The 12,812-nt window shown below is 34.4% G+C and overlaps 1 protein-coding gene across 1 annotated transcript; it reads right to left on the reverse strand.

Annotated features, from left to right (window-relative positions):
• Positions 1-2,131: 2,131 nt before the first annotated feature.
• On the reverse strand, positions 2,132-7,361 carry LOC100378878 (acyl-CoA:lysophosphatidylglycerol acyltransferase 1-like). Its single transcript, XM_085491122.1, has 5 exons — positions 7,127-7,361; positions 5,544-5,758; positions 4,530-4,666; positions 3,601-3,731; positions 2,132-2,672 (listed from the first exon to the last, which is right to left on the reverse strand). Exons 1-5 carry the CDS (start codon positions 7,128-7,130, stop codon positions 2,263-2,265), a joined length of 897 nt encoding a protein of 298 aa, XP_085347248.1. The 5' UTR covers positions 7,131-7,361; the 3' UTR covers positions 2,132-2,262.
• Positions 7,362-12,812: the final 5,451 nt, after the last annotated feature.

The following is a 12,812-nucleotide window of genomic DNA, read 5'->3' on the forward strand; positions in this document are numbered from 1 at the left end:
ATGTGCACTAATACCATAGATATACAGCATGCCACACTACATGAGTCTGTAATGAAGCATGTGCACTAATACCATAGATATACAGCATGCCACACTACATGAGTCTGTAATGAAGCATGTGCACTAATACCATAGATATACAGCATGCCACACTACATGAGTCTGTAATGAAGCATGTGCACTAATACCATAGATATACAGCATGCCACACTACATGAGTCTGTAATGAAACATGCACACTAATACCATAGATATACAGCATGCCACACTACATGAGTCTGTAATGAAGCATGTGCACTAATACCATAGATATACAGCATGCCACACTACATGAGTCTGTAATGAAGCATGTGCACTAATACCATAGATATACAGCATGCCACACTACGAGTCTGTAATGAAGTATGTGCACTAATGCCATAGATATACAGCATGCCACACTACACGAGTCTGTAATGAAGCATGCGCACTAATACCATAGATATACAGCATGCCACACTACACGAGTCTGTAATGAAGCATGCACACTAATACCATAGATATACAGCATGCCACACTACATGAGTCTGTAATGAAGCATGTGCACTAATGTCATAGATATACAGCATGCCACACTACATGAGTCTGTAATGAAGCATGTGCACTAATACCATAGATATACAGCATGCCACACTACATGAGTCTGTAATGAAGCATGTGCACTTATACCATAGATATACAGCATGCCACACTACATGAGTCTGTAATGAAGCATGTGCACTAATACCATAGATATACAGCATGCCACACTACATGAGTCTGTAATGAAGCATGTGCACTAATACCATAGATATACAGCATGCCACACTACATGAGTCTGTAATGAAGCATGTGCACTAATACCATAGATATACAGCATGCCACACTACATGAGTCTGTAATGAAGCATGCGCACTAATACCATAGATATACAGCATGCCACACTACATGAGTCTGTAATGAAGCATGCACACTAATACCATAGATATACAGCATGCCACACTACATGAGTCTGTAATGAAGCATGTGCACTAATACCATAGATATACAGCATGCCACACTACATGAGTCTGTAATGAAGCATGTGCACTAATACCATAGATATACAGCATGCCACACTACATGAGTCTGTAATGAAGCATGTGCACTAATACCATAGATATACAGCATGCCACACTACATGAGTCTGTAATGAAGCATGTGCACTAATACCATAGATATACAGCATGCCACACTACGAGTCTGTAATGAAGTATGTGCACTAATGCCATAGATATACAGCATGCCACACTACACGAGTCTGTAATGAAGCATGCGCACTAATACCATAGATATACAGCATGCCACACTACATGAGTCTGTAATGAAGCATGTGCACTAATACCATAGATATACAGCATGCCACACTACATGAGTCTGTAATGAAGCATGTGCACTAATACCATAGATATACAGCATGCCACACTACATGAGTCTGTAATAAAGCATGTGCACTAATACCATAGATATACAGCATGCCACACTACATGAGTCTGGATCTGATTTAATCTGACTAAAACCCGATATAGGTACGAGCGAATAGGCTCCAATTTTGTTTTTGCTTATTTATGAATAACCTAACTACTTTTGCGTTAACTATGGCATAGTTACAGCGACCAAGATATGATATATAAAAAAACTTTCAAAACAAATTAAAAAAAAAACACAAAAAAAACATGGAGCCTACACCTACATCAAATGGAAAGAGTATTGTTTATGTTTATAATGTTTATTGGTTTTGTGTTCTTTGCTGCATGTTCAAAGTACATGATTTTTAAAAATATATTTCTCTGAAATTAAGTATTGCACGACAATACAGGAGTAAAACTATTAAGTAAAATGAGTATATATTTTAGTCTCTATAAACCAGAGAATATAAACCATATATATATGTCTGTCATGCTAAAAAGATCAAAATACAGTAAATAACTGTCTATAGGACCCACTGCACCTTTAAATAAACTGGTGCTCCTGTTTACCATTACATTAGATGACAAGAAAGTGGTAATATGGTAAGCTCAAGTGTATACTAGACAAAACACACACCACAAACATCAGGGGTGGACCATTAAAACTCTGGGGGGGGGGGGGCAGAAATCTACACAGCAGCTGTGGCACTTAGATATTAACACAATTTCCATGATTCTGATATTGACACATCAAAGTTTTTTGCTGATATGTCATTTCTAGACTTTTATATTATGACTATACAGGTAAGTAAAAACACAAATATGACAGGCCTGACTTTATAACCTGAATCCAAAGATAAACTGAGCATGCATAAAAGATATTGATCTTTAGAAGCCACCAGAACGGTAATTTGACCTGCTGTGGTTTGATGGTATTGCAGTTCATATTTTGTGTGGGGAATTTCCCAGTTTTGTAGAAATGTAACAGTAATTCTTCCTTCTCCTCAAACCTTTGGTACAACCATCGCATTAAGCCATCTTCATCCACTGGTACATCATTTATTGGATAATATCGATAATGTACAACTGTTTGACAGGGTTCTCTCCAACCACACACCCATGTTTGAACATTCATCGGCTTGATATCTGGATAGCCTGGGTAGCCGATGGTCATATCAATTATCCATTTGACCTGACGTTTAGTGACTGAGAGAAAAATTATATAAAAGGTTGTTATAGTACAAATTTGTTGCTGATCAGAATAAAAACATCCCTTGAATAAAAGTCAAATTGTGATTTTTATGTACACTGATGTTACTGAAATACACATTTTTGACAGCAATGCTACATAACTGGGTCAAATATCATCATCCCAGAAATCTTGTCTGGTCGATATTAGCAACTACCTGATGGTAACTTTCATTGATATTTACAATTTGTTTTCCTCATGAATTATTCATTTATAATATTACAATACACTGAATTCTTGGTTTCCTTCTTGGGTTACAATAGAATTTCAGAATAAAATTGCAAAACAGAACAAAACAGAAATTGGATTCTTGACAAATGGCGTCCACCCACATTATGTCGTAACATCAGCAATTGATGTCAACTGCCACCAATATGTTATTCATGGTAGACATTATGTAAGGTACATGATGCTGAACACACTGTTTTATTAATACTGACCTGTTAACTATGATTCTAATCATGAGGTTATTACAAGAATACAGCAAAGTATGCAAGAATGCAGTACAGTGATGGTATAGACTGACGCATAGCTGAGGTCAATGTGATCCTGCACTGCCTGAGTCCATACTTTTAATTTGTGGTATTCTTGTGATAACCTTTTATTATACATGTTATAATCATCATTTAGTGAGATATAACAGTTCCAAATGCAAATGAAAAGTATTCAGATTGTTTGTGTTCAGTAATGTTATTCTATTTTCGCTGCTATGTAAATTATTGATGTGAACAAAAGTGTTCAAATGTATTATAAATATTACGCAAATTTTCCATATAAAAAAGATATTAGTGTCCAGAACACGTTTGAATATGTCTCAATGAATTTAAATGTTTTTACTGCCAGATGTACAATAATACAATATCTAAATAGTTAAAATAGTCTTACTGTTATCTCGGAATCCATTCTTCTTTGCCATATCGGGATAATGCCTGAGTGTATCCATTATAGTTTTCATAGCACCAAGGCGTGGGAGGGTTACATGCTCAAATACTGGCAAATTGTTTTTCTTTGCATACCTAAAACAATAACATCAAATATAACACATCACCGTCTGACGCCATTGTGTAAATTTCATAAATCAGTTCACATATAAGCAAAGGTCGCCAGTGAATATGGGTTTATTCTTGAGAAAGATGCAATTTCTCTGAAATTTCTCTCTCTTTTTTTAATAATTGAAACTTGGAGAGTGCTTATCCCATAAATAACAGAACATGTCATTTGGTATGAGAAGAAAGACATACACTGATTGGAACTCAGTGATACTGCCTCAAATCAAGTGAAGGAATGCGGCTCTGTAGCAATGAAAAGAAAAATTGTGCATTTTATGACAGCAGTAGATGAGAAGCACACCAGTCGACACACAAAACACCCTAACAATGCTAAATGAACTGATCTATCATCATCTCCTAAGCTTGTAGGCTTGTGCTGTAATTTACCAACATGAAATTATGTATGCAGACTAGAAAAAACTTGAAACTTGAATAATAAAAACTTTATTACACTACCGAACCATCAGCGGTTCAGTATGGTAAATAAAAAAGTATTACAAGATTAAGACAATTACAATCAATACAATACAATAATAGAAAATAAAATAAAATAATATGCATCACTTGCCATACGCCTATACAAGGTCGTTTGTTGAGAGGAACATAACATGGCATCATGAACAGTATCTACCTTTATTATTTTACAATTGTACATAAAAACATGGTCGAGATGATGATGCAAGAGAGGCTTTATACTATGATGTAGCAGTTTTCATGTGACTGGTAAAACATCACTGAGCTTTTGTAACAACGCACTTTACTTACTTTTGGTTGCCTGCTCTTCTTTTTCTTAGAAATCCCCCTTCTGGAAAGAGGATAAGCCATTTTCTATACCTTGTCCAATATGTACTCATTAAATGGTTCCTGAGTAATTTCACTTGCTGATCTCTATATTGTTTACCCTACAAGACATAATTGCATGGACCATCTAAAACAAAGGTGACTAATGTTATTATTACACGGTTATGAAGAAAAGGTTGTTGCTTCCCGATCATGTTTTCCCCTGTAACATTGTCAGCAGTATTTCTTTTTACATTGTTGGAAGTTTGAACGATTTAACAACCTTGTTACAGGGGTTTTAAAAATAGTGTTTCGATTAAGTACTAGGCAGTATACAGAATGAAGTATAGGCTATTGCTACATAACACCATAACTGCCTTATTTATTGCAACATAATACAGCACTTATACATATTGCTACATTGTGACAGTACCTTGGTACAATCAACACTTTCCGCCAAATTCACTCGTATTCCTAGCACTGAACAGCACACATCGAATATTACCCACACAACTACACAGCCTAATAATACACATCGACTAATTCGTGATGTTCTAAGATTTCAATACACGGAGTCCCAATTAACGAATGTCCGTATTTATGATTAGCAACCAAAACATTGAAGCCACTTTCATCCATGTATTTTAAACGATGCAGATCTACAACACGCATTTCATCAATAAATTCTCGAGTGTAAATCATATTTCGTTCGGTGAATCTTTCTGCGGCTGGAGTATTTAATCTCTTCCATGTCCAGTCTCTACCTGTAAATCTGTGGCGAACGGCGTTGAAAAGCGTAAACACACACACATTTGTTGCCGATACTTCTTGAAGTCTCTCCTGCATCTCACGATAAGTGCTTGATGGCCTATCTGCTTTAAGAGGTTCAAAAAATTTTAAATCTCCATGCGGTAATTTGGTGGGTCTCCCCCCTATTCAGGACAGGATTTCAAATGATAATTCTTCAGATTTAGAAGAACAATATGTAATGACAAATACCTGTTGTATAAAGAAGTCCCCATGGATATAGGAAACTGTTCCAAAAGGTGCACATAGAAATAGTTTATCCATTAACCACATAACTTGTGATAAAACTTTTCCTTTGTGTTGTAGACATGTCATCAATGTTAGAACATCACCAGTTGATTGATGATTCACCATAATCACTGCCTCATCATCTTGGATGGCACTAATGTCCATACCAGTCTCAAATACTGTAAATCAAAATAAATAATTATATTATTCAGTTTTGAATTGCTTCAATATTACTGCCCTCACATTTGATATAGTGTGTGATACAGATGTGTGACTGATGTACATTTGTATGTGGATCATTCAATATTGGGGTACCGGTACTACTATTCATTATGTGTATTATATTATATGTATTTTTTTACTAAATACCTGAGTAGATTATATGTATATTCACAAAGCAACCCTCATGTATACATATATAAACTATATATAGACAGATTTATTGTACATGCAATGATCAAAATTGTTTAATTTATACAGGGATTAAAGAGCATTGCTGATGTGTTTAATATTTTACAGGATGCCCAAAAGTAATTAAAGTACAGGTCAAAAACACATAATAATATATGGCATTTTAGACATTGTTATTATTTTTGATATTACAATGCATTTGATAATAAATTGATAATTCATTCAATTGCTAAATTAAAAATTAATGACACCATTAAAAACATCTGTTCAGCAACATCTAAGGAATTCATTTATTTTCATAATTTAATACTTTAAATGATATTATTCTATAATTGTTAATGTACTTGTGGTGGTTACTACCAAAGTTGTTGGTATCATAATTCAGCATTACGAAGTCTTGCTTTGCATTATTGCTATAATTGTTATTTTGATAATACTGAAACTTTACTGAAGTGATTGCTATACCTAAAAGTTTGATTTATGTTTTTAATATTGATATAAATATTAATAATTTCCATCATAACAACAGTGCTAGCCAAAAATTGTTTTCATAATTAGGAAATGTACATGTGTACAATGATATAATAGCAATTGATGAGTTTTCACACAACAGTCTGCATGCTTGGCATGTTAAAATGGTGGACAGAAGTTTTAGCCACAATTTGCCACCCCAGGAGTTTTGGCCACACACTTGTTTAATATCTTATCAATTATATGTATTTACTAATAACTTGAACGTTGCAAGAAAAACCTTTTTCTAATTATTCAGTTTAACATGTAGGTTGCAAGTATTGCTTAACAGGGTTCTCCACGAGGGGTTTTTACAGGGCGCCGCGCCCTGTTATCTGAAATTGGCGCCCTGTTTAAATTGTCAGCGCCCTGTTATATTTCCTGTGCGCCCTGCATGGTCCCAGACAAAGAATTGTTTACAAAACAGGCCAACACTCATTGTCTTCCGAAGATGATTCATTGTGCTCAGGGTAACTGGTTCATTGTTTTAATGTGCAACTGTGAAAATTCCGGTTTGTTATCGTAGCAGGTCACCGTGAGGTGATAACACCACCAAACAAAAAGTTACAATTTTTTTCAACACGATTAAAACTGAACATGTGGCCTAGAAAAGTACATTACCGTACCCATATTTTTACTGCCAGGGTGACGTCAAATATATAAAATCGTTATCGGTAAAACCATTCGTTAAACATAAAGTCTATGGTTAAAACCAAGTTCACGCCGTGACTAGGTAGCGGCAACATCGTCACCGCCGAGTGGAACAAACGACCAACGCAGCCGACGTACCATCACGGACATTGCTGATCACCGAGAAGTCCACACGAATGCTTGCTTGAACATGTAAATGTTTATATTTAAATGTCACTATTTAAAATTGAATTTTCTTTAAATCACGATTTAAAAACCCCAGTAAAACGGCCATGCTTTCAACTCGCATCATAAGTGGAGGAAATAAATTTACTTGTGTTCTTTTGGAACAAATATTCTAATTGGTTGTTTTTCGCGTCAATGCGTGGCTTTGGCCAATCAAAAGCATCGTTACATAGTATCAGGTGCACACAGTAAAATGAACTGTTTCCGGGTCATAGCTGTTTTCAACGAAGCAGACATCAAACTTTCGATTCGAATGAAAATTATTCTTTTAAGTATGTATTTTGTTTTTTTTATACCTAATTCTATTATTTTTGATAGTAACTGTTAACTGCAGATCGAAAATCTTCCATTGTGTACATTTTATTTCGTTGGTTTTTGGTGGCATTCATGCAAGTTTTTTAATGAACCAATTACGAACGTTTGTGCGACATACATTTTATTTTGCTTCGTAAATATAAATCATAAATATAAATTTTTAATAAAAATTAAATAAAGCATGTATGTATCTATTTGGGAAAATAAATTAACAAACTTGTTACGTCTTTTTCTGGACGTGATCGTTACTTGTAAACAACTGATGTCGCCGCTTGAGGAATCGTGCAGCTAAAATCAGCTGATTGTACGTGCCGACATTTACTTAATAATAGCTCTTCAAAATTCCTCTTCATTTTGTAATAATAAATATATATTATGCATATGTAATAATATATGTAGATTAATAGATTTTTTAGTTTCCATTTTTCAACATCCTTGCCAATGATGCACGTTACAAATGTGCCACGCCCACTTCACATTGGCGCGCCCTGTTTAATTTTCAAACCGTGGAGAACCCTGCTTAATTATATTTATTTACTAAAAACTCGTACATTACAGGTACAGTGTTTTTATTTGTTATGTATGCATAAACACATCAATGTTTCAATTTCATATACACATTACATTTTGTAATTGTATCAATTGTTCATACTTATCACTGTCTAGTATTTTATATTACCCCGGTAAATAAAAATGAATATGCTGTACTTGAATCGTATTTAAGTTATTATCATCAGTCACTTTTGCAAAATGTTAAAATTATGATTGTCACAATGTAAATATGGCATACATATAATATACAAGTTATTGAAATAAATATAATTAAGCTGTAGCTGCAACTCATGACTTGTTAGTAAATAAATAAAAATCTGTTGTACTTGTATTGTACGAAAGTAAATTTATATAACGATAAAAACTTAATCAATAAGATAAAACATGTACCGGTATGTAGCCAAAACTATAAAACATTAAAATATAGTAAATACGTGTGTACCAGACTTACAACACCACATGCAATCTCATATGGCTATATTTATTCAAAATTTGAATTTATATATTTGTACTGCAAATTTCATGTTATCTTTAAACATATCGTTGTGTAAGACATTAGTGGCGTTCACATCACAGATCTTGGCATGTGCCAATAATCAAAGCCGAGTTGGCACATACCAAAAAAACTTGATCCCATTTCGAATAAGAAGTTAAGAACTCGACACATGCTGATATTGACATGAATAAACAAAAAATAGGTGTATGAGGGTGCAACTTTGAGTGGGTCCTAATTAATGTGAGTGCAACTTATTAATCTCTCTGCATACACAAATATTGATCACATACCGAGATCCTTTGAATATACATGTAGCTATTGTTTGTAATAAGAAATATTTCATAGACTCTATTGTCAATTTTTGTTGAATTGAGTGACAGTGACTTAGCATATCTGATTACAAGCAACATTACATGTACATCAAAAGAAATGCCTCATAGTTTTTAACTATAGAGTCTATGCAAAATAAAAAAGAATAGATGATGTAATGCCATGTACCAATAAAGAGAATAGATGCTATAATACCATTTATCACATGACCATCCAGGGCCGAAACATCCATGGCCTTAATGTTAAATTAGCATATGATTTGAAAGCATAGTTCTTTTAAATACTGATTTCTCTGACATTTTTACACTCCTTGTTGGTCATGAGATAAAAAGATATCACTTATTTGTGGAGCTGGCTAATACTCGTAACATCATGGGTTTTATTACCCGATTACTGACTAGCCATGGTGTCACTCGTACCAACCTGCTCTATGAACAAGTGATATCATATACTGGCAAGCAATGAAATGAGAGATAGATACCTGTATAATTTGCTGACCATCCCCAAGCTGCCACGTTAGTTAGAAGCCATTTGAAGAGTTTCCCTTCAATCGTCCAATACAGCTTAGGGTGAGACCACCTCAATGGCATTAGTAGTAGTAGATAGCAGAAGTAAGCTAACACATAGATATGTTGTGCAGTGATTAAGGTGCAGCGGATGATAACTTTAATTACCAGCAACAAAGACATAACTAAATGCTGTATTTTAGACATGATTAATGTTTCCTCCACATATATTTTATGAACCAAGTTAATGATGACGATGATAATGAAGAAATGTCTATGTAATCACATCACCTTTGTAACAGTCTCTTCATACATCACTTTTATCACATGTATATCTCAAAAGCTGTTGTACCTAGAATGGAAACATAATTTTGATATTTGTATCTCTTGATTCCAGCAACATTTAGGCAGCCATGACTTGGGATGTGATATTGAACACAATAAAGATTATATTCTATTTTTTTCTATATAACTCTATCAGGTGTGTTTGTGATATATCGATATGAACAGAGAAACACATGGAGGTTAATTAGACTTTACAATTATTTTTCAAGACAACTGCTTCCCGTAATGAAGTCTAGCAACAGAGACTGAGCTGTAAGCAGTTGCTAAGGATAAACGCCAGCAAAGCCCTACCGGTATGGCACATGCTATGGATCACACCCACAAAGAAATACTAAGGTACTGTAGAATACTTTATTTTCGGTTGGAATTTATTTTCGCTATTTTTGGTGAAGGGATGATTCCGTGAAAATAAAATCCAGCGAATATACTTTTTTTTCTATATTTCACATTAAACTCATCAAAAATCAGTGAAAATAAATTCCAAGCAAAACGCCCCAAAAGCCTTTTCAGCGAAAATTAATTCCAGCGAAAATAAAGTATTCCACAGTATAAAACTAGAAAAGCTAGGGACACGCCTGCAATGAAATACAAAAGCATAAACATTTGCTAAGAACACACACACATAATAAAGTATGGTGAATACCTTGACTATCAGTATTTACCGGGCTTCACAGCTAGTATCAGAAGTATTGAGACAGCCAATGTGCAAACTCGCTAGCAAGATTCAAAAGCCAACTGTTTAGTCAAAATCCAGTTAGCCAATTCACTAGTGAGTTTGAAAATTGACTGCCCCAATACTTCTGAGACTGGCTTTAATATCATGCTTTTTCAAAAGTTAAAATAATACGGTATTTGTGTCGTTGGCCTTGTCAATATTTGTGTCGCTGGTATTGACATTGGCTTTGTTAATAGGCCTACCGACATTGTAACTCTTTATTTCCAGCATAACCATATTAATAAATCATATTTAGGCATATCAATGAGGTCACATGACCATACCACGCAAACCTTAACAAGTATATAGGCTAATGACCTATGGCTCAACAGTTCTGCATAAGCTACTGCCAAAACTAATAATGAGCTAATCATATCGCACTGTAAAACAATTTTGCACTGGCACTCAATTCCTCTATTTCGATGCTTTGAGCAATTTCATTGGGTTTTAAGGTCACAAACTAGGCAGGAAAACAACAAGTTCTATTGTTATTTTACACGTTCACGTAGATTTAATTTAGTTATTGGTGAAAATAGTGAAATTAAAACCAGCATATAATTAATGCATTTACAGTAATTAATTTTGTAAAACAACAAAGCATAACAATAGAAAGTACCAATTGCCACTATTGGAGGCTAATTGAGCTCTATTGTTCATTTCAGCCCCAGCTTTTATAGAGAATTATAGAGTAGGAGCCTCTATGCTTTGGGAAGAACCCAGTAATCTTCTTGAAATACACAAATTACCTACAAGAGCAGCAGTACTTACATATCAAATAAATTTTGGCTGATTGAAAAAATAGCATGTTTTGCCATCCTGAATAAACAAATTTGAGAGGTCAATCTTATGTGCATTGGTAACTTTATCACAGCTTTATTGAACAAATACTGGTAATTTTATTTGAGCAGAAATGTACAATATAGTTGAGATGTTTGTCTATGTTCAATTTTTTGCAACTCTCACATAAACATAACAAAATTGTCCCCAAATATCCCGAAACAAAAACAGAATGTATGTGTGCATGTGGGGTGGGATGGGCATTGGTGGGGGTGGTGTATGACCAGTGCAATTTTATTTCAGTGTTGCTCCCTAGAAAGATAGCATGAAATTTACATAACAATATGTTATGTTAATATCCTCTATTGTACTCTGTATAACTATTGTTATGCTAAATTGGTTCTATTAAACAGTTGGAAACCCTATTTGCTCCAGGGAGAAACCTGGTTGTATGTACACATTTTTATTTTTCCTGCATGCCCTTTTTTTTTCTCTCGGCTGTCCAGCTTACAATTTTTTTCTAACAAATCTGGCCTTCCCCCATGATTTTAAATTGTTCACCCCTAATACTACCAGCACATACCATTGGAATTACATTCAACTTGCACAGATGAGATTAAATCTTGTTTTAGATAATTTGTTGTGATTAACACTCATCTTCACTTTCCTACATACAATAAAAATTTTCTATTTAAAACAAAAAATCATTGTTCAGTAAATAACACATTATGCGAGAGTCTATTTAATGCATGTGGGAATCATTTTAGTGCATTACACGAAAACAAATATATTAAAATATAATAGTAATAAATCGGAAATATAAATGTTATATACGACTAAGATAACATATTCTTAGAAAAGACAAGACATTGTTAATCATAATAACTGTTATTTTCAAAACGTCGATGACCGGAAGCGTGATCATGGATGTTCATTTTTAATTTTATTTTTTAATCTACATGGATGAGGAATGTACGAATATTAACTACGGGTAATTAATTGACGCATCGGAAATATGGGCAATAATTTCCAAATCATCAGACAAAATGGAAAGTACCGGTAGATTTTTTTCTATTTTTTTTAATAATAATGAAAACTGCAGCAGACAGATATCACAGCACCGCTATTCAACCGAATCTTTACCGTCGCACACCAACGCGTATCTTGACTGTAATACAAGCAACCATAATGTCAGGAGATATTGTGAAGATACCTCACCTGTTAGTTGCAGTAATATTCACTGTGATGTAGATGTCTTCATATCGGGCTTGTCCGGCATTTTATTCATTCTATTCGTTTGGCAGCTGTTCTAACGTTGTATGCAAATTGCAGTACGGGAGGCGAACCGGGCGCCGCTCAACTCGTGACTTATGGCACGTGATGTCAAGAATCCAATCAGT

This window comes from Saccoglossus kowalevskii, chromosome 2, assembly GCF_978046115.1.
Source record: "Saccoglossus kowalevskii chromosome 2, keSacKowa6.1, whole genome shotgun sequence".
In the NCBI taxonomy this organism is placed as follows: Eukaryota; Metazoa; Hemichordata; class Enteropneusta; family Harrimaniidae; genus Saccoglossus; species Saccoglossus kowalevskii.

What these genes read in the sequence shown, in the direction of transcription:
- LOC100378878 (XM_085491122.1), bottom strand. An exon ending in GGGACTTCTTTATACAACAG is followed by an intron (nt 4,667 to 5,543) that starts GTATTTGTCATT and finishes TATGTCTTGTAG; the next exon opens with GGTAAACAATATAGAGATCA. An exon ending in AGAAGAGCAGGCAACCAAAA is followed by an intron (nt 3,732 to 4,529) that starts GTAAGTAAAGTG and finishes TTATTGTTTTAG; the next exon opens with GTATGCAAAGAAAAACAATT.